Here is a 19,149-nt window from a genome sequence, read left to right as displayed (position 1 = left end):
TTTACTTGTCAGAGGTGCTCTAACTGCTGTATAAAACAAATTTCCTATGGTTAAGAAGTAAGCTTCAAAAAAAAAAAAAAAAGAAGTAAGCTTCAGAGTAGTTTCTAAGCAAGGGGAATGGGAGAGTAAAACAATTTCCAGATTTCCACCTGAAGATGTCATAAATTTGTCCCACTAACTAGACATCTTTTTCCTCCCCATTCACCCTCCCATTCCCCTGCAGACGGGCAGCGGGCAACGTAGCCAGACCAGCTCCATCCCGCAGAAGCCCCAGACCAACAAGTCTGCCTACAACAGCTACAGCTGGGGGGCCAACTGAGGCCCTGACTCTCTTCTCCCGGTCCCATCTTCTGAGAGGGCTTCTCAGCCTGGCAACTATGGAAACAGCATCAAAGAGAGAAAGGAATGTGGGGGGGTTCCACTGCCCCCACCCCCAGCGTCCCATCCCATGCCTCAGCTTCATGTCTGTCCCATTCCCATACCATCCCCACTCTGTTGTATGTATTATAGGATTTGTATTTTCTCCTTTTTTTTTTCTTCCTTTCCTCTCCTCCTCCCCCCTTGCATTCAAGATTATGAAACTTTGCTGTGGGCCCTGCCCTCCCTTTTCCTCCTCCTGTTCACCCTGGTGGTGTGTGGGTGAGGTAGGGAGGGGGGACCCCCAAATATATATCAGCCCAACAGCCCTAAGTCTCCTCCTTTATTATTAGGAAACAAAACAACAACAACAAAAAAATGGCGTCATGAATATGAACAGCATTGTCAGATGAATTAGTTGAAGTGTTTTTTTTTTTTTTTGTACTGTGTCCTCAAATTTAATGGATTAATGTGTCTTGTATATATAAAAAGAAAACCTCTACCTTCAGCCTCTGCCCATTCTTGCTCCGTCTAGGATATCCTCAGTCTCGTCGATGACCAGCTTGATGAATAAGTATTACTGTACCAACTGGGCCTTCTCTAGCAGGCCCCGAAGGCAGTGGAATAAAATGAAATCTTCGCCCTTTAAGAACTCCTCTGACCTTAATGTGCTAGTATCTTGCCCTTGAGGGCATTCCCTTCCCCCCCTCCCCTAAGAATTACACAGCGTGGTGCCTGGAAAGAATCACTGCAAATCTTCATTTCCTCCAGATCTACAGCAGATTTTAGGCAGTGAAGGGATAGCAGATATTGGGTGGAAAGGGAAAGGGTTAAGCAGGAGTTGAAAGAAATGGCTTTGTACAATCAAAGTGTAATTTAGATGGATCCAGGCAAATGAACTGGAAAGAAACGAGGGCAACATGCACTGTTGGCTAGCAAAACTGAAGCAGTAGTTCTTACTTCTTGAGTGCTTTCACTTCAAGTAGCTAATATCCAACCCCTTGAAAAGGAGTCTAGAGCAAGGCCAGGGTTGGGATGGAGGTGGGGGTACAGGGAGGGGGAGGCTTTTAAAGTCAGTGACCCGAAAAAGGGGATACTTACAGCCCCAGATTCTCTCCCAAGACACTTCAATAGATTTCCCTTGCTCTCTTACAAAGTCTTTATCCTGGTGGTTGCAGACCCTGCCTGAAAGAATTAGGAGACTCCCGTATAGTTATGACAAAATCCTTAATAGCTGGAGAGATGGAGTTAAATCCATGCGTTCCTCTGTCTTTATCTTTTACTCAACTCTGGGGAAGTCACTATACTAGAAGAAGCTTAATGCAACATTTTGTCCATCCCTTTAATTAATATTAGACTTTATTTGTATCAGTCAAGAAACAAACTGGACGGAGGAAAGGGGCGAGGTGGGTTTAGAAGGAAGAGTGGTCGTCCATGGGTTGGTGAGCCGGCGGTGAGGGTGGGTCTCGGTCCGGTTCATTTGTGCGGGTGGGCTGCCCTCTGGCGGCTGCCTCCGGTGCCATCCAGTGTCAAACCCTCGAAACACCCTGTTGGAGCGGGTTGATCGGCAGGAAGGAGAATTGACTTAGGAGGCAGGTGATCGTTGTAAAATGAAAATTCAGTACGCCCGCTCCCTTTACAGGAAACAGAGTAAAAGAAAGCCTTTGGAACGTGATAGGCCCGTCCGCCCTGCCCCCCCACCCAGTCCGGCTTACGGTCGTTTTACGACAGTGTCCGATCGCAGGCTTGCTTTCCGGTAGCGTGGTCTGACGCTTCGCTCAATTTCCGTCAGCGTAGCTCTGGCTACCCCCAGCTGTGGGGTTCGAAAGTTCGAGTCCCACTGCGGGAATGAGCGTCTTTGACCTTTTTCGGGGCTTTTTCGGCTTTTCTGGACCTCGGAGGTGAGAGCGGGTCCGGGCCAGAGAAGGTGGGGCGGGATCCTCTGAGGTGAGCTTGACCCTTGACACCCTATTTTTGGAAAAACATCCTTTTCCCTACTCCTTCAATTCCTGCGGAGAGAACGGAAGTCAACATTGAGCGCTCACCCCGCGACGGTAACCAGGGCAGTCGTTAAGAGGAGAGGAAACAGCCGCTTAAACCTTTCTCCAGTCTGGGGTGATGCAACAGGGGCGCGGGTGGGGAAGACAATAGGGCTTTGGGGAAGAGAACAGTGAGCAAGTGAGCAGGACCTTGGGAGAGAAGGGAGGGGCTGGGGAACAGTGAAGAAAAGCCGAGCGGAAGCGTTTGGGGGAGCCGCGAGGTGAGGGCTGACTTTGATAAAAACAAAACAAACCCGATGGCCAGTCCTCTTAACCCTCACTTCAGCTTCCTAGATCGCAACTCTTGTCTCACTTTGTCACCCATTAGCTGATTTTATGGTTTAAGTAGTGCTGAAATCTTGGTGGCCGATCTGCCTCCACCCCTAGCCACAGAGATCCCTTTTTTGGAGGGATGACTCGCGATGAAGATGAAGATGATGAGGAAGAAGAAGGAGCCACGTGGGGCCGTGGGAGCTCGAGATTTGAGGGTCCCCAGCCCCCCGAGGAATTTGGCTTCGGCTTCAGCTTCAGCCCAGGAGGAGGGATGCGTTTCCACGATAACTTCGGCTTTGATGACCTAGTACGGGATTTCAATAACATCTTCAGCGAGATGGGGTCCTGGACCTTGCCTTCCCGCCCTCCTGGTGTGTGGATGCCCCGGGGGAGAACCTGTGGTTTCTGCTGGGTCGGTGGGTGGAAAAAGGAACCTGCAGAGAGTAGTTGGGGGTTGGGAAGTGTGAGAAAACTGATGATTTCAAGGAGATTTAAGAGTCCAAGTCCCCAGCATCCACCTGCCGCCTTTCTGCAGAACTTCCAGGTCCTGAGTCAGAGACACCTGGTGAGAGACGGCAGGAAGGACAGACGCTTCGGGACTCAATGCTTAAGTATCCAGATAGTCACCAGCCTAGGATCTTTCGTGGGGCCTTGGAGAGTGACGCAAGAACTGAATCCTCCAAACCACCGGGCTGGGGCTCCCAGAGACCTTATCATAGGGTGAGTACATCTGGGCCTGAAGTGGGAGCCTGTGGAGAAAACTGACTGCAAAGACTGGAAACCTTGTTGGAATCTTAACAGTCTTGGGTTGGAGTCCTAGGCTCTCCACTTAGTGTATTTATCTGTTTTCTGTATTATTAAGCTTCTTGTAGGATTTTCTTTGGGGGGAAATGTGAGTTTTGCTTTTTGTTTAAAAAAATTGGTCTAAATGATTCTTGGACAAAGCAGATTTCTTGAGGGAGGACAGAAAAGTATCAGTTGAGGAATGCTTTTTGGTAGAGGGATACATAAAACAGGTAGGAAGGTGGAAGGTGTAAGTAAATAAAGCTATCCTGGCTGGGATTATTTCTCCTGAGGAAAAGTAGTTTTGGAACTTGGAAATAGTTTGGGTTCTGTGACCCCCTCAAATTTGATTGAAAGTTGTCATTTGACCTACTTTGGCTTCTTCTGCAGTTTGATGATACGTGGCCTGTGACCCCCCATTCTAGAGCCAGAGAGGACAATGGTGAGTTTGGAGGGAAAGGACATTTACCAGCCCTTTGTTCTCCCTCCCTGAAATTTCTTCCGGCTACACTTGTTCCCTTCTTTCCCTTGGACTCCTTCTTTCCTCTTTCCTCTCTCTGCCCTTCTAGATCTTGATACCCAGGTTTCCGAGGAGGGCCTTGGCCCAGTTCTGCAGCCCCAGCCCAAATCCTATTTCAAGAGCATCTCTGTGACTAAGATCACTAAGCCAGATGGGGTGAGTTGGGAGAGACGGGTAAAGGGAACTATGGTCAGAGAATGTTCTGGAAAGGGAGACCTATGTAAAGAAATCAGTTAACTCACCTTTAGTGATGTTAGGGATATGGTGGGGGCTTCTCCTTGTAGACCGTAGAGGAGCGCCGGACTGTGGTGGACAGTGAGGGCCGGAAAGAGACCACAGTAACCCATCAAGAAGCAGGTGGCTCTCCTAGGGATGGTAAGTAAAGAGTATGAATCAAAGGGATCCATTTCTTAATTCCTTGGGAAAGGGAAACCCTTAACCCTCCTACCCTTTAACATTATTCTTCTCCTTTGCCCCTGTCTAGTCTCTTTCACTTAGCCTCTGTGTATCACTTTCTTCCTTAGGTCCAGAATCACCAACACCTCCATCCCTGGATGATGCCTTTTCCATCCTGGATTTGTTCCTAGGACGTTGGTTCCGGTCCCGGTAGCCTTGTTAACCCTCAGAGGCCTTTAGGTTCTTTTCGCCTCCCACCCTTTGCTCACCAGCAATGGGCTTAGTTCTCCTCCTGCCACGTCAGCACCTTGGGTGTGTGGAACAGTGAATTGGGGGTATGTCAGTATGTCACTCACCCAGACTGACCAATAAAACCTTTATTTATGCTAATTCCTTAGTCTTGGCTTTGTCATGGCTGTTCCACTTTCTCACACTATCCAGGGCTTCCCAAATTAACTTGGCCCGCAAAAAATTATTTCTTAATTTTTTGCTTTACTTTCCAAAACCTGATTTTGATAAGTAAGGGTCAGGTATCTCTAGAAGATGATTTTCCTTATGAAGAGATAAGATAATTAGTGATAATTCCAGGGAAATTTCTACATGGGGATGCATTAGATTAAAAAAAAGGAAGTATGTGTATAAGTGTAGAGGAAAAACTGCTTCCCTAGGTGTGGGAGCACTATGATTGGGTAGTTCATGAGATAATTTGATGAAGTACATGGGCAAATATGTTTTCCTTTACTGGCTATGTTTTTATTTTCTTGTATATATTAGGGAAAATATAACTAGCAAAACATTATTGGTCTCTTCAACGAGTGGTACTGGGAAAGCTGGACAGCCACATGTAAAACAAGTAGATTAGAACATTGCCTCATACCAGATAGAAAAACTCAAGATGTAAATGTAGGGACTTCCCTGGTGGTGCAGTGGTTAAGAATCCGCCTGCCAGTGCAGGGGACATGGGTTCGGTCCCTGGTCCGGGAAGGTCCCACATGCCGTGGAGCAACTAAGCCCGTGCGCCACAACTACTGAGCCTGTGCTCTAGAGTCCATGAGTGAGCCACAACTACTGAGCCCACATGCTGCAACCACTGAAGCCCACGCACCTAGAGCCCGTGCTCTGCAGCAAGAGAAGCCACTGCAGTGAGAAGCCTGTGCACTGCAGTGAAGAGTAGTCCCCGCTTGCCACAACTAGAGAAAGCCCGCGCACAGCAACGAAGACCCAACACAGCCAAAAAAAAAGTTTTCAGGGACTTCCCGGGTGGCGCAGTGGTTAAGAATCTGCCTGCCAATGCAGGGGACACGGGTTTGATCACTGGTCCAGGAAGATCCCACATGCCGTGGAGCAACTAAGCCCGTGAGCCACAACTACTGAAGCCCACGTACCCCAGACAATGAAGCCTGTGTGCCCTAGTGCCCATGCTCTGCAACAAGAGAAGCCACTGCAATGAGAAGCCGCACACCTCAACGAAGAGTAGCCCCCGCTCACCGCAACTAGAGAAAGCCCGTGCACAGCAAAGAAGACCCAACGCAGCCAAAAAATAAATTTTTAAAAATTATATAATTTGGATCCCACATTAACGGATCAAGTACTCTATAAGTCCTTATAGAGTGATTTTAGCTGAGACCCTATGGGCAGGAAAGGCAAACCTATACTCAGAGTAAGTGTCAATCCCAGTCAAAAGTGATGGGGAACCTAGTGTCCTTGTTCCTAAGTGTCTGCTTCCTCTCCTCGAGAGATAGCACTGTATTAGGGACTTAGTGTTGGTATTTGTTAATGGCAGATTGCATGTTGGCCACAGCAGTGGTTAACTGAGCCGTGGTGAGTAGGAGCTCACACTGTTGGGCCTGTGCATAGCCTGTATCCTACCACCAGTTACTCTACTCAGTGTATTCATTGTTCAGAAGTGGGTGGCTGATGACAGGCAGTGGCTAAGTCATTCTTCCTGCTTGGTTGTTCAGTGCATCTGTGATGGATGCTTTCTGGTGGGCGTTAACGTATAATACAAAGACCTTTACACTTCAAGACTACTCCCATAGGTCCATCCTCAGACTTTCTTGTCCCTGATCTTCCACTCTGTCTTTTCAAGCCCCTGACCAAACAACCAGGCCAGTTGTGACTGTGTATGTTCTTAGCTTCTCTTTCCACGCAAAGTGGATGACCAGATGTACTGTCCAAATCTCTGTCCCCTGGGAGGATTTCCCCTCACCACTGTCTTTCAAGGCCACTCTTGATTTGCTGCAATGCAGCAGCAGTCAATTTTTGGCTTTTGCCCACAAACTGCCAACTCATGTCTGAACCAAGCTTATTCCTTCTCTGATCCTTCTTCACAAGGGATCCGTGTCACAGACTGAATGTCTGTGCCCCCCCTACCCAATTCATATGTTGAAACCTAACCCCCAATGTGATGGTATTTGGAGGTGGGGCCTTGGGGAAGTGATTAGGTTATGAAGGTAGAGCCCTCATGAATCAGATTAGTGCCCTTATAGAAGAGACCCCAGAGAGCTTCCCTGCTCCTTCTGCCACCTCAGGACACAGTGAGAAGACAGCTGTCTATGAACCAGGAAGTGGGCCCTCACCAGACCCCGAATCTGCTGGCACCTTGATCTTGGAATTAGCAGCTTATAGAGCTGTGAGAGATCAATTTCTGTTGTGTATAAGCCACCCAGTCTATGGTATTTTATTATAGCAGCCTGAATGGACTAAGACAATCCCCAGTAGGGTCATGTGAGCTGAGGGAGAGATGCCTGGTAAATGACATGAGTCTGGGCCACTTACTTTTCAGCTGGCTTGTGCCCTCTGACCCTGCTTATGCCTGAACCCAAAGATGTCACTTCTATTTTACAATGTGTTCTTGCTGGGCCCACCCTTCCTAAAGACATGGAGAATTAGGCAGAGCCCAGCTTGTGATGGGCAGTTCTGGCTACTTGGTCACTTGATGAATTGTAGTCAGATGCTCTGTCTCTATTGGAGCCCAGTAGCACTGTTAGAGCTGCTTTTCAAAAGGTATGTATATCTCTGCTGCAGATGGCATGGCTTTGCTCCAGAGCCCTGTGGGTCTACATTATGATTCTCCTATTAGAGCTTGCCAAACCACACACGGTATCTTTTCCTACTACAGATACTCTAATCTCACTGGGTCTGCTGGGTCACATGTCTGCAGAGGCCTTTTCTGCTTTGGCCCCACTCGAAGTTGACAGCCTTCAATGGTCAGAGTTGTATTCTCAAGTGTGAAATACATCGCTCCTAAATCCTAAGTAGATTGGTGATGTGTTTTTTTCTCAGTGGTGGAAGGTAGGAGATGCAATAATCAGTCCTTTACTTCAGATTGGATATCCAGCATGTCCCAGACCACTGGACCTCTCAGAACTTTACCAAAGTGGCAGTTTCCTGAATCTTTATAGGATTGTTTCCCACCTTCTGAATACATGTTATCTTTCCAGGCCCTCCAATATACTTCCATTTCTTCCTCTTCTTATCTGATTAGCATGATGTTATATATAGAGCTGACTCTTGCACAGCGCAGAGGTTAGGGCCTCTGACCATCTGCCCAGTCAAAAATCCAAGTCCCCTCCAGGGACTTCCCTGGAGGTCCAGTGGTTAAGACTTCGCCTTAACCACTGGAGGGGGTGCGGGTTCGATCCCTGGTCAGGGAGCTAAAATCCCACATGTCTCGCAGACCAAAAAAAAAAAAAAAAATCCAAGTATAACTTTACAGTTAGCTCTCTGTATATGTGGTTCTGCATCTTTGCATTCAACCAACTGTAGATCGTGTAGTACTGTAATACATATTTAATGAAAAAAATCCACATGTAAGTGGACCCGAGGAGTACAAACCTGTGTTGTTCAAGGGTCCATTGTATAGTGGACAAATATGATGTTCTTCAAAATGTCCAGATAGTCAAGCTCCCTTCAGATTATATTATGACAGAGGACCAGAGAGTTTACATAGTCCTGGGGTAAGACCACAAGTGTTTATCGCTAGACTTCCCACGTGGATGAAATTCCTTGGGATCCTCCTTTCTGATCTGGTTGGGATGCAAAATAACATATTCACTAGATTAATGGCTACATACTACCAACCAGAGGCTGTATTAAACTGCTCTATAAAGTTACCATTTGGGACACAACAATTGCAATTGGAGTTACTATTTGAATAATTTTACCGTAGACCACTGCCATCTGCCATGATCTATCCAGTTTTTGTAGGAGCCAAACTGGTGGTATGAAAGGGACCACCTCTCTTATGTTCTTTACATCTTTGAGGGTGGCACTAATCTCTTCCATTTACCCTAGGATATGGTATTGTTTTTATTTATTATCTTGGTGTGAGGTAGTTAGTCTCAGCCCTCTAATTGGCCTTCATCACTTACTCCACAGGTCAAGAAACAAATATGAGTGTTCTGCAACTTCAAAGAATGTCCATTTCAATTATATGTTGGGGTGTCAAGGAAGTGACCACCTGGTGGATCCTTGGTCTCAGTGAATATCCTGTGAACCAGACCTGAGCCCAGGACTCCATTTATTATCTGGACCCCATATGCTCCTACTCTAACAAGGGGTCGTGGTACAGCTTTGGGTTGTCAGCTGTCAATGTTAGTTCAGATCCTTTGTCCAAAAATCCTCAAAATGTCTGAGTATTCTCCCTTTTTTCAATAATGGTCATCAATGTAAATGACTTGTTTAGGCATTTTTACTTTTCTTAGCGTGAGCTATCGTTTTCCCCAAGCCTCCTAGAAGTGTATTCACCCCACATCCCAGGGATCTTGCCAGGATTTAAATCCTAAATCCCAGGAGAGTGTTCCCTTATCAATAAATTCTTCCACATCTAACTTTATGTTCCACTTCCTTTGATCCAGCACTCTCGGCATCCAGTTCTATGTATAACGCTACCAAACTCCCCTCGGTCTTTGAATCCCTGCATCAACCATTCATTGATGTGGATCCTATAGGAGGACACATGACCTTGGCTGAAGCAGTTCCCTGCCACAGAAGTCACTGCCATGAGGGAAGCAGCTGAGTGCTATCAGCATCTGTTATTTCCAGCAGCTGGGGAGTGGGTGCATTAGCCCTGAAAAGGGGACCTGGGTGGAGCACTATAATATCCGCTAAAGCCAGTAAAGAAGTATTTCACAGAGATGTGCCCAGGACTGCGCTAGAGCCCCCAGGGTTATATAGCCCAGCTCTCAAGAACCTCATAAACTATATTAGTATTTTAAAAATCTGTATATTGTCTGTTTCCACCTACTAGAGCATCAGCTCTAAGAGGGCAGGAGCTATGTTGCGTTTACCACTGTTTCCCCAGGGTCTAGAGCTTGATTCATAGTTGAATGAATCTTAATTAGAGGCTTGAGATATGAAGAAGTAGGAAGTGGCTGTCTTAAGCAGAATAAGAGTGGCAAGCATCCAGAGAAGGGGAGGTGGAGCTCAGCGTGGGCATGAAGCCCTCATCTGGAGCCATGGCAAGAGACACAAAGACAGAGCATTCTCTAGTCAAGGTGAGACTGCATCAAAGTACAAGCATGCCTTATGTGGGTTTTATTCCTGCAGCTTGCGGTCTTCAGCCCAGTCTCTCTGGAGGCATATTGAATTTCCCAAGCATCCAAATGGTTTGAGGGAAGACTTCACGTTCCACATGAGAGGCATTGTGGAATATCAGAGGGAGAGTCAGAAGACCTGCATTTGAATTCAAACTTAGCTATTAACTAGCTGTGTGGCCTGGGGAATTCTAAGGCTCTCTCAGTATCCTCATCGCAGAGCAGGAGCGATAGTACAATACTACTTTCCACAGCTGTCTTGAGCACCAAGAGAACTAATGTACATGAAGCAGCCTACTTCCAGTTTTTCGGCATAAGGGGAGGCTCCTCCTGGGAGGACTGGGGATGAGAGACAGAGGAGACAGAGGCTGGTCAAACTCCAGGCTCTAGTTGTGCACAGAGACTGCCCATAGACCTTCTCCCTCCCTAGCTTCCACTCATGCACAGACAGACATTAGCTGCTGTTCAGTAACTGAGATAATTGGTTTTAAAGTCTTTCCCTTATCTTTGCCCCTGACAGGCAGAAGCTGTGTAGCAGCAGTGCACCTATGCAGACAGAGGGAGTGGTAACCAGAGATAAGGTGTCCCCACCATGGACTACACTCAGTCCCTGGCGCAAGTCAAGGACCGGCTTCAGATCCACAGCATCCTGGCCTGGCAGTGCCTGGCCAGAGTTTCTGGGTGTGTTTGTGCTCACAGTAGGCAGGGTAATTGGGGGAAGGAAAGAGGGGAGGTGGGCAAAAGTTTCTGGCTCCTCCTAGCATCCTTATCTCTTCCTCCTGGTGTCCCGCTTCAACTCTCCATCATTTCTCTTTTTCCCCGCTCTTGTCCCTTTTATCCCTCTCCTACTCCCTCATTTTTATGCCTGTCCCTTTCCATCTCTTATCCTCCTCCCCTTTCTTTACTCTTTCTCTGCTTCTCCCATTTTTTCCCCTTCCCTCTTTCTGCTTTTTCTTGCTGATCTCTCAAGTCCATTCATCTCTCTTGGCCACTCCCCTCACCTTCCCAGTCTCTCTCTCCTGTTGGTCCACCAGGCTCCTTATTCTTGGTTCCCTCTTCCTCATCTTCCTTCTCTCTACCAGCTCCTCATACAGGGGACTTTGGCCCAGGCTGTCACCAGCAGAGGAACCAAAGGCAACTTCTTCATCATGTTTCTGGCTAGCTCTCTGGGTGTTAGGCTAGCCATCTACATCAGTGGTAATGTCTCAGGTAAGGAGGGTGAGGTCTGGTCATCAGACGGGGTAGGATTGTGTACTTGAGTGTGGTAATTGTGAAAAGGCAGATCCTTTGGTGACTTATAGATATTATCTCCTTGAGCTTGACCAGTGACCTGGACTGAGATATGCCTTTGGCCCAGTCCAGTCCCTTCCCTTTCTGTATCTTGCCATCCCGCTTCTTCACATTAATCCTCCACTCACATAGATGGAGATCTATGGCAAAGCATCAAGGGTAAGTACTCTCCTCTTCTGTCCCCCACCTAAGCCCTTGGGGGTTCACCTTTGCTCAGGACCTCACCTGCTCGTCCCCCAGGCACACATTGTGTCAAGTGCTGTAGTGGAAAGAGCAGACAGACCCAGGTTCAAACTTGGCTTCACTGTGTGACCTTGACAAGTTGCTTAACCTCCTTGAGCCTCAACTTTCTAATCTATATGATGGGAAGAGTAACATTTGTCTTAAGAGTTGTGGGGAGGAGTTGCAGTGTTACCTGGTGACAGTGCCTGGCAGTGACACAATGGATATTTGTTTTCTTTTCTTGATCCTTGAAGGGGCCCACCTGAATCCAGCCTTCTCCCTGGTCATGTGCCTCCTGGGATGCCTCCCCTGGGCCAAGTTTCCCATTTACTCCTTGGTGCAGTTGCTATCCGCTTTCTGTGCCTCTGGAGCATAGGTGTATGCTCTCTATCATGGTAACAGAGAGAACAGGGTTGGGGACACGTGTGTGGGCAAGGGTGCCTTAGAGCAGTTTTGAATGAGCAAAGATGACCCTGCAGATGCCCTACAGAACTATACAGGTGGGAACCTGACAGTGACTGGTCCCAAGGAGACAGCCTCCATCTTTGTCACCTACCCTGCCACCTAACTGTCCCTGAGCAATGGCTTCCTGGATCAGGTAGGCATGAGGGGGTGATTTGGGAAAGCCACAACCTTTGCCCTTGTCCCCTGGGACCTCAGCCTATTGTTCAGGCTCTGGGTGGGATGTGGGGTTGCATTTATGTTTGCACCTCACCTTCCCCAGCTGCCTGTGTTGGACAAAGTCAGATGACGTGGGGTGGTAGCCTGGAGTGCTTGGGTGAGATAGGGCAGATGGAGCACCTGACAGCTGATGGGAGCCCCTCTGCCTCTGTCCACTCCAAGGTTCTGGGCACCTGGATGCTGATTGTGGGGATCTTAGCCATCCTGGACACACGGAACAAGGGAGTGCCTGCGAGTGTGGAGCCTGTGGTAGTGGGGTTGCTGATCCTGGCCATCAGGCTATCCATGGGTGCCAGCTGTGGGTTCCCAATCAACCCTGCCTGGGACCTTGACCCACGGCTTTTCACCTACGTGGCTGGCTGGGGCCCTGAAGTCTTCAGGTGAGAGATGGCCTCCCCTGGTGCTGTCCTTCCACTCATCCCTCTGCTAAAGGCTCTAAGCCTTGGTCCCCATATCTTCCTTTTAAATAGTTCTCTTGGCCTCTTAGGACAGTGAACCTCCTCTAAGCCCAAGTTCTCCCTTTCTCTTTTGTCCCCTGCCTCCCCCTCCACTCTTTTCATTGAAACAGTGACATTTAGAGGTTGTGTTCTTGGGCACGTCACATTACCTGTTTGGACATTAGTAATCTCATCAACAAAACACAGATATTCAGATAATTCCCTAAGGCAAGAGGCTGGACCAAGCTCTCCTGGAGTCTCCTCTTTAAGTGCTATGCTCTGGTGCCAAGACACCTTCTTTCTGGTGTCTATCACCCCAGGAACTGCTTTAGGGAGTTCTCTTACTACTACCGCCAGTCCTTCAGAGGGAAGGCTAAGGGACTCACCCTGATATCGCCCTTCTGATCTTCTCTTGTAGCGCTGGCAATGGCTGGTGGTAGGCCCTCTAGGGAGGGCCACACTTAGCACAGCCACACACTAGCGGCTGGTGGCTCTGCATCATCCTGAGCACTCAGAGCCAGCTCAGGATTTAGAGTGTGCCCAACCTGAAGCCTCAGACTCGGAAAGTCCTGCCGCAACTCAGGTGCATGAGAGTAAGCTGTGATTCTGACATGACAGTCCTCACCTCCCTCATGGACACTGAAGAGGGCCAGAGACCCATGCCTGGTGACAAGACGTTTTTTCTCTTTATTAATACACCAGGCCCTGGGCAGCTTCTCCGTTTACTCATCTAGGCATCGCTTCCTCCTAAACTGGGGAGGATGCCTGGACAGGGAGAATTGAAGAGGATCAGGTAAGGGACCTAGGCTTTTCATCGCCTCCTGCCCCAGGAAGGTTTTCGGACCCTGGACTTCCAGGAACGCAGTTCCTCAAAGTAGCCGCCAGAGGGTGCGCACCCTGGAACCCGGATTGGGAAGGCTGCGGGAATCCGCAGGATCGTGGGGGCCGACCATCTAGTGCGGGGCATAACCCAGGGGACTTCCTCCAAAGCTTGGTCCCCACTGCCTGACTCCTTGCTCTCGTAACCTCAGCGCCGCCCGCCTTTCCGCTCACTGGGGCGCCTCGCAGAGATTCAGCACCCCGCAGATAGTAATTAGGGGTACGGGGAGCCGCCTCCACCAAGGGGGCGTGGTGGGGGAAAAAAGGGAGGGCCGCCGGAGGAACACAGGCATGCAAGCGCCTAGAGACTGGGAGACCAAGCGGGAGAAACTGACGCACGACCCAATACCTAGACATTCCGGGCTGTGTCATTGAAGGAGAGGGTGAACAGTGAGATGAGCCAGGGCGAGGAGAGAAGGCGAAGGAACAGAGGGAATGAGTGTAGGGGTAAAGAAAGCTGGTGCGGAGGAAAATTCTCGTCGTTCACCGCTTCCCTAAGTCTCCCACATATTAGTAGATAAACAGCGTTCTTCTGTTTCCTTTTTTTCCAAAAAAAAAAAATCTCAGCGCTATCTCGCCTCCAGGCTTTTTTTTTTTTTTTTTTTTTTTTGACCGGGGATGGATCGGAGAGTGGTTGGGGCGGGGATAGCGGCCTCACACTGCGGAGGAGCATCAGAGGGGTTAAGACCCTCCCCCTGCCCCGCACAAAGATGGCGGCTCCCGCCTTCCCTCTCCCTCATCCCTCCCCAAAACCCCCTCCCGCCCCCCGCCCTCTCCCGCCACCTCCGTCACTTCCGCCCCGCCGTGGCCGAAACTGACACAAAGTAGCGGGCCGAGGCCCTGGGGGGAGAGGGGCTGCAGCTGGGGGGGCGGGAGCCCGCGGGGAGCTGAGCCGAGCGCCCCCCGCCCCAGCTCCCGGCATGGGCAGGACGTGGCCGCCGGGGCGGGCGCCGAGCGCTGAGCGCTGAGGTGAGGTTTGGCAAGGCGGGGGCAGCAGCCCAGGAGCGCGGGGCCGGGAGGGCAGGGGGAGATGCTGCTGCGGACGCGGGCTCGGGACTGGAGGGGCCGGGGTGGGGGGTGTGGGCAGGGGAGGACAGGGGACAGGGAGTCGGAGCTGCGGTGAGACGGAGGAGGGGGAGTGGATGATTGGAGAGAAGATGGTGTTGGGTGCCTCAGGGTGGGGGAGATTCGGGAGGCCGTCCGCAGGATGGGAGGGTGGGGTGCTGAAGGGGCGCGTGGAGACCAGCAAAGGGGCGCGGGAGTGTGGAGGAGAAGCTTATGGAGCAGCGGAGAGGGGAGAACCGGCCAGAGTCGTGGGGGTGAGGGGAGTACCCGGGGTCCGAGGGTTTGGGTGCCTGGAGAAGGGAGTTTGGGGGTGGTAGGCGTTGTCTCTGTAAGGTGGAGGTCTCTGTGCGTGAGGAAGACCAAGGGTGCAAGGCGAGGTGCTAGCTCTGGGAGTCCAGAGCCGGGAGAGAGTCCTGGGTTCTGTCCTTGGCCATGGAAAGTGGCCAGGCGTTGGTGGCAAGTGAGCCGGGGGTCTTGGATTCCATTCTCTTCTGTTTCCCTGACCTGCCCATAAATATCCCTGCCAGCTTCCTCTAAAAGAAGGGGTCAGGCTTCCTGGGTTTGGGCTGGAGGGGAGCAGGGGCCAGGCCTAGAGGAGGAGCCGTTTTCCTCCATGGAGCATTGCCTTCTTCCCAGAGCTGGCTATTTTTATCCCAAATGTGGCTGCAGAGGGGGCTGGGGCAGGGTGACGGGGCAGAGCCACGTGGCTAATGGGCCTGGGCTCAGAAAACCCAGGCTGTGTGAGACTGGGAAGGAGAAGTGAGAGAGGGTCCCTCTTCCCAGGTCTCACCCCTCCCTTTCCTTCCCTATTATGGCACCCCAGAGGGGATGAAGTCTGGGGCCAGCCAGCTTTCAGTCTCCCCAGGGTCTTAGAGGTAAAACAACTTTCCTGGTAGGTGTCCAGACTCCTGACAGCCTGTGCGGCTCCTTCATTAACTCTTTCTGTCATAGGAGTCAAACCCAGATCTTCAGGCTGATAGTGTTTCTTGATTGCCTCCCTCCCTGAGGGCGGGGCTGGCTATGGAACTTGTGATGCCCACCCTTGCATCCTCTCTTTTAACCTCTCCATGCCCCACCCTCCTATGACTCATACTCTAGACTGGGTGGAGACCCTGGCTGGGGGCCCTGTAGGAAGGCTTGGCATCTCGAAAACGTGGATGAGGTTTTTCTTCTTCCCTTGGTTGCCAGGGTTGGGGAGGGTCAGAGAGGAAAAGGACTTCTGGCTCTAGGTATATGCCTGACTGGGGTTCAGGAAGGGAGTCCGGCTTAGTGAACGAAGAATTGGTGTGGGTGACAGGGCCTTGGCCATAGTGTGTAATTATAGAGGCTGGGCAGACAGACAATTAGTATCTCTTAGGGCTGACAGGCGGGCAGGGTGTTCCCAGGAGGCTGGAGACAGGGGAACCAAGGGGTAGGAAGGCTTTCCACCCAGACAAAGAAAGAGGTGGACAAGAGGACCCAGGATCTGGGTGGCAGCTTCCTTTGAGCTAAGCTGGGATGAGGCTCTGTGACCCTGTCTTATAGGCCAGGGCTTTTACCTTTTTAGGTGAAAGGAAGGACATAGGGAGATAGAAAGAAGCAGAGGTCCATCTGACTGATGCTTCCTGAGCTTTCACCCAGTGCCAGACTGACTGGACTAGGCTTGGGGTGAGAGAGAGAGAGATAGGGATGACTCCCCAGCAGGGTTGAAAAGACCCCTTTGCTGGCCCAGAAGGGCGGCTAACCCAGACTGAGAGGAAGTGGTTTGGGGACTGTGTGCAGGAAGTGAAGGCCAAGCCTCTAAAGTGAGCTCCCCTGGAGGAGGTGATAATGGAAGCCCCAGTAATGGGGGGGGGGGATGGGAAGATTATAAGCTTTTTGAGAAGGGTGGGGCCTGCCCACCCTGTTTCCTGATGCTCTGCCAGGTGTTTCCTGGCTCTTGTTCCCTCAACCCCACCCTTTAGTGGAAATTCTGCTTTCCAGTAAACACAGGCACCCACTCACTGCCACCAGGAGGGCACATGGGGCATCCATTGTCCCTGGGATGGGTACCTTGAGAGCTGTGCCCCCTCCTGTCAATATCTGGCTTCTTCTCTTTGCCCCCTTCCTTTCCCAGCAGGTCTTGGTTTTTGTAAAGGGTCAGTCACCTCATGTTATCCAAGGCAGAGGCATTGGGGGAGGTGGTGGGGAAGTTCCCTCTTCTTTCTCAGGGACCTATCAGGGCAGTAAGAGCAGAGTGTTGCTGTGGAGTTAGTGGGGAAGGCTGGGGGAGGGGCAAGGTCAGAACTGGGGAAGAAAACCTTCAGGAGGAGTCTGAAAAGGGGAATGAAGGTTGCCCTCAGTTTCCTGACCTCACGCATATGTCACGTTCCTGCAGGGTCTCCCATGGGATTGCTGGGACCTTGCTGGGTGAGATGGCACTGTGTGCAAAAAAGCGCCCCCCAGGTAAGACAGGCAGGAGGCGGGGTCGGGGGGAATCCCTGGGACCATCAAGAGTGGGTGTTATTATGACTCAGGGAGCAAAGGAAGAGGGACGACAGGTAATGAGCCTGAAGGAGGGTAGATTGCAGCCCCTATCCATCCTGGGGGGAGCCTTAGGAAACCGAATTCTTCGCCTTGATTCCCTAAGCTGGGTTCTTCCCCAGGAGGGTGCTGAGTACCTGCCCCTCACCCCCAAACACATAGACTCTTATCTTGGGGCACCTGGAGCTCCTATTCTGTGGTCTGGGGAGCCCGGGGTGCTGTGTTCCCACCATCTCCTCTCCGTCCTCGCACTTCGTTTCCTCCCCTCATTTTCCCATCCAAGGCCAGGTCCTCCTTGTTTTTCTGAGGGCGGGGGTGGGGGTGGGAGGCGGTGGGATGAAAGCGGTTGCCCCGGACAACGCTGGCAGTCCCCTCACCCGCATTGGCCGGGCCGAGGGAGGCGGGACTCCGTGCTGGCTTTCGCCTACGCGGCGCGCTGGCAGGCTGCTACCCCTGCAGTCGGGGGAGCGGGCGGGGGCGGAGCCCAGGGAGTGCAAGTCGTGTCCGGGGCCACTCAGAGCGCGCTGGCGTCCGCGGGGGACATCGGGGGCGGCGGTGGCGCAGCAGAGCGCGCGGCGTCGCTGGGTGCGGGCGGTCGGGAGGATGGCCGTGGCTGCAGGTGGGGCGCGCGCCACACGGCCGGGGCTCCACTCTGAGCTGCCGCAGCTCCGGTGCCTCCCTGGGGGGCCGCCCCATCGGAGCCGCTGAGGCCGAGGACAGACCGACAGACAGCCCGCCCTTCCCCCGCTCAAACTGGGATCATGACGGTCCCCAAGGAGATGCCCGAGAAGTGGGCCCGGGCCGGGGCTCCCCCCTCCTGGAGCCGAAAGAAACCCTCTTGGGGGACAGGTAACAGGAGGCAGCGACTGGCAGCTCTCCCGAGCCCGTAATTTACCCCCTTCCTCCCTCACATTCGCTTGTCCCCGGCCTCCCCCAGCCTTCCCTTGTCCTCTGCAAACCCAGAGATCCTGACTCCGAAGCGTTTGGTCCCTGCCTCTCCTTTTGCATGGTCTTTGGTGACTGCACAGGCACTCAGCCTGAGGGGTCCCCTCTGGGGAAGTTTTGGGAGTAAAGTGACCATGCAGGGAAGGAGCACTCTGGGTAGGCAGAGGATGCTTTGGTCTGAGGTTTTTGTTACTGCAGTGTGCCCTGCAGGGGGCTTGGGAGGGGGTGAGGGAAGGCATCTGGAATGCTGCCTTTGGCTCCAGGACCGGTTTGCATTATGTTTACTGCCTAACCAGGGTACCCCCTTTTTCAGCCTATGGTCCTGACCACGGGAGATGGGCTGGAGAACACTTCCTAGGACAACCCCATATTCTGGGACCTGAACTTGGTGCCTGCAGTCCCAGATCCGTGGGTGTTCAGAATAGGTGTAGTTCATTTGTCACTCAGTGACAGATGTGTTTTTTAGGGGAAATATGTGCAGATGGCACAAGAAAGGTTATGGTTAGAGAGCAACTGCTTCAGCTACATCCCATTCCTCCCTCTTTCATCTCTGTCTCAGTCTGCATGACCCATATCCCTGACCAGCCCCCGCCCCCACCCCCGACTTGAAGATGAGCTTTGAAATAAGATGATGTCATTGTGGGCCAGTCAGAAGCCGCTGCTGATGACATGTGACAAGCAGAGGCTTCTGTAGGGGGGACTGCACGTGGGGCTGGGATGCTGCCGCAGAGCAGTTCCAGGGCACAGTGACCCTCTGTCTTGCCACCCACCCCACCCACTAGGTTAGGAGGAGGGCAGTACCGTGGCTTGATCTGCAGGGGTTTCCAGGAGACGGAAGCTTAGTGTCTTCAGCTACTGTTCCTCTGGAGATACCCAATGCCGTTAATTCCTACAGCATTAATTAAAGGGATGGGGGAGAGAAACTGAGTGTCCCCAGTGGAAGACCTTGATGGTTGTTGGTGAGGAAAGGAGAAGGCATCTTGCCCTGAGAATGTAATACCTCCAGAGCCCAGTGGTCAGGCTGGTGGTGAGAGGTGGACTAGAGGGAAGAATTTAGTGGCACCTCAGGTGTGGTGCTAACTCCTTAAAAACTGTGTGCTGTGGCAGGAACCAAGGCCCCTCAGTGGAAAACCCATAGAGTGGGGTGGGCCTGACAAGGTGTTGGGCCAGGCCTCAGTTTGCTCCTGACTGCAGCATCATTCTGTTGCAGAAGAAGAAAGGAG

The 19,149-nt window shown here is 51.5% G+C and overlaps 4 protein-coding genes and 1 long non-coding RNA gene across 29 annotated transcripts in view; 4 read left to right on the top strand and 1 right to left on the bottom strand.

Moving 5' to 3' along the window:
* UBAP2L (ubiquitin associated protein 2 like) overlaps window positions 1-1,029 on the top strand; it is a 42,682-nt gene extending 41,653 nt beyond the window's left edge. For 13 of the 22 annotated variants that reach the window (XM_089914663.1, XM_089914668.1, XM_089914714.1 and 10 more), the window contains one exon: window positions 224-859. In XM_089914663.1, coding sequence (XP_089770789.1) covers window positions 224-319 — 96 coding nt within the window. In that variant the 3' untranslated portion in view covers window positions 320-859. Of the gene's footprint in view, window positions 1-223; window positions 860-892 lie in introns of those variants that run through there. The other 9 variants (XM_089914756.1, XM_089914695.1, XM_089914765.1 and 6 more) reach the window with 2 other exon arrangements.
* Window positions 513-2,784, bottom strand: LOC149750608 (uncharacterized). The gene is made up of 2 exons (XR_016393798.1): window positions 2,073-2,784; window positions 513-1,904 (listed from the first exon to the last, which is right to left on the bottom strand). It is a non-coding gene; the product is annotated as an uncharacterized LOC149750608 (long non-coding RNA).
* On the top strand, window positions 1,767-4,758 carry HAX1 (HCLS1 associated protein X-1). Its single transcript, XM_022559773.3, has 7 exons — window positions 1,767-2,258; window positions 2,784-3,040; window positions 3,205-3,389; window positions 3,843-3,894; window positions 4,022-4,128; window positions 4,257-4,347; window positions 4,497-4,758. Exons 1-7 carry the CDS (start codon window positions 2,206-2,208, stop codon window positions 4,580-4,582), a joined length of 831 nt encoding a protein of 276 aa, XP_022415481.1. The 5' UTR covers window positions 1,767-2,205; the 3' UTR covers window positions 4,583-4,758.
* Window positions 4,759-4,854: 96 nt separating this feature from the next.
* Window positions 4,855-13,588, top strand: AQP10 (aquaporin 10). Its single transcript, XM_089914912.1, is given in 9 exon segments — window positions 4,855-10,575; window positions 10,577-10,603; window positions 10,988-11,114; window positions 11,672-11,833; window positions 11,836-11,884; window positions 11,886-12,015; window positions 12,261-12,478; window positions 12,954-12,970; window positions 12,973-13,588. Coding segments are annotated over 9 exon segments (975 nt in total). The 5' UTR covers window positions 4,855-10,497; the 3' UTR covers window positions 13,140-13,588.
* A 665-nt stretch (window positions 13,589-14,253) lies between these two features.
* The window catches only part of ATP8B2 (ATPase phospholipid transporting 8B2), a 22,407-nt gene continuing 17,511 nt past the window's right edge, over window positions 14,254-19,149 (top strand). For 2 of the 4 annotated variants that reach the window (XM_022559376.2, XM_022559374.2), the window contains exons 1-4: window positions 14,254-14,383; window positions 16,836-16,903; window positions 17,648-17,830; window positions 19,137-19,149. The exon at window positions 19,137-19,149 is cut by the window's right edge and continues 46 nt beyond it. In XM_022559376.2, coding sequence (XP_022415084.1) covers window positions 16,873-16,903; window positions 17,648-17,830; window positions 19,137-19,149 — 227 coding nt within the window. In that variant the 5' untranslated portion in view covers window positions 14,254-14,383; window positions 16,836-16,872. The remainder of the gene's footprint in view (window positions 14,384-16,835; window positions 16,904-17,647; window positions 17,831-19,136) is intronic. The other 2 variants (XM_022559378.3, XM_089914652.1) reach the window with 1 other exon arrangement.

Source organism: Delphinapterus leucas, chromosome 1, assembly GCF_059928025.1.
Source record: "Delphinapterus leucas isolate spDelLeu-1000000601 "Yukka" chromosome 1, BTC_Dleu_Yukka2, whole genome shotgun sequence".
In the NCBI taxonomy this organism is placed as follows: Eukaryota; Metazoa; Chordata; class Mammalia; order Artiodactyla; family Monodontidae; genus Delphinapterus; species Delphinapterus leucas.
Note: the sequence above shows the minus strand (reverse complement) of the source record. Positions and strands in the feature narration are given on the sequence as shown.

Coding starts and splice junctions, on each gene's coding strand:
- HAX1 (XM_022559773.3), top strand. CDS start 2,206: ATGAGCGTCTTTGACCTTTTTCGGGGCTTTTTCGGCTTTTCTGGACCT. Junction 3,041..3,204: donor CTTGCCTTCCCGCCCTCCTG/GTGTGTGGATGC, acceptor GCCTTTCTGCAG/AACTTCCAGGTCCTGAGTCA. Junction 4,129..4,256: donor AGATCACTAAGCCAGATGGG/GTGAGTTGGGAG, acceptor TTCTCCTTGTAG/ACCGTAGAGGAGCGCCGGAC.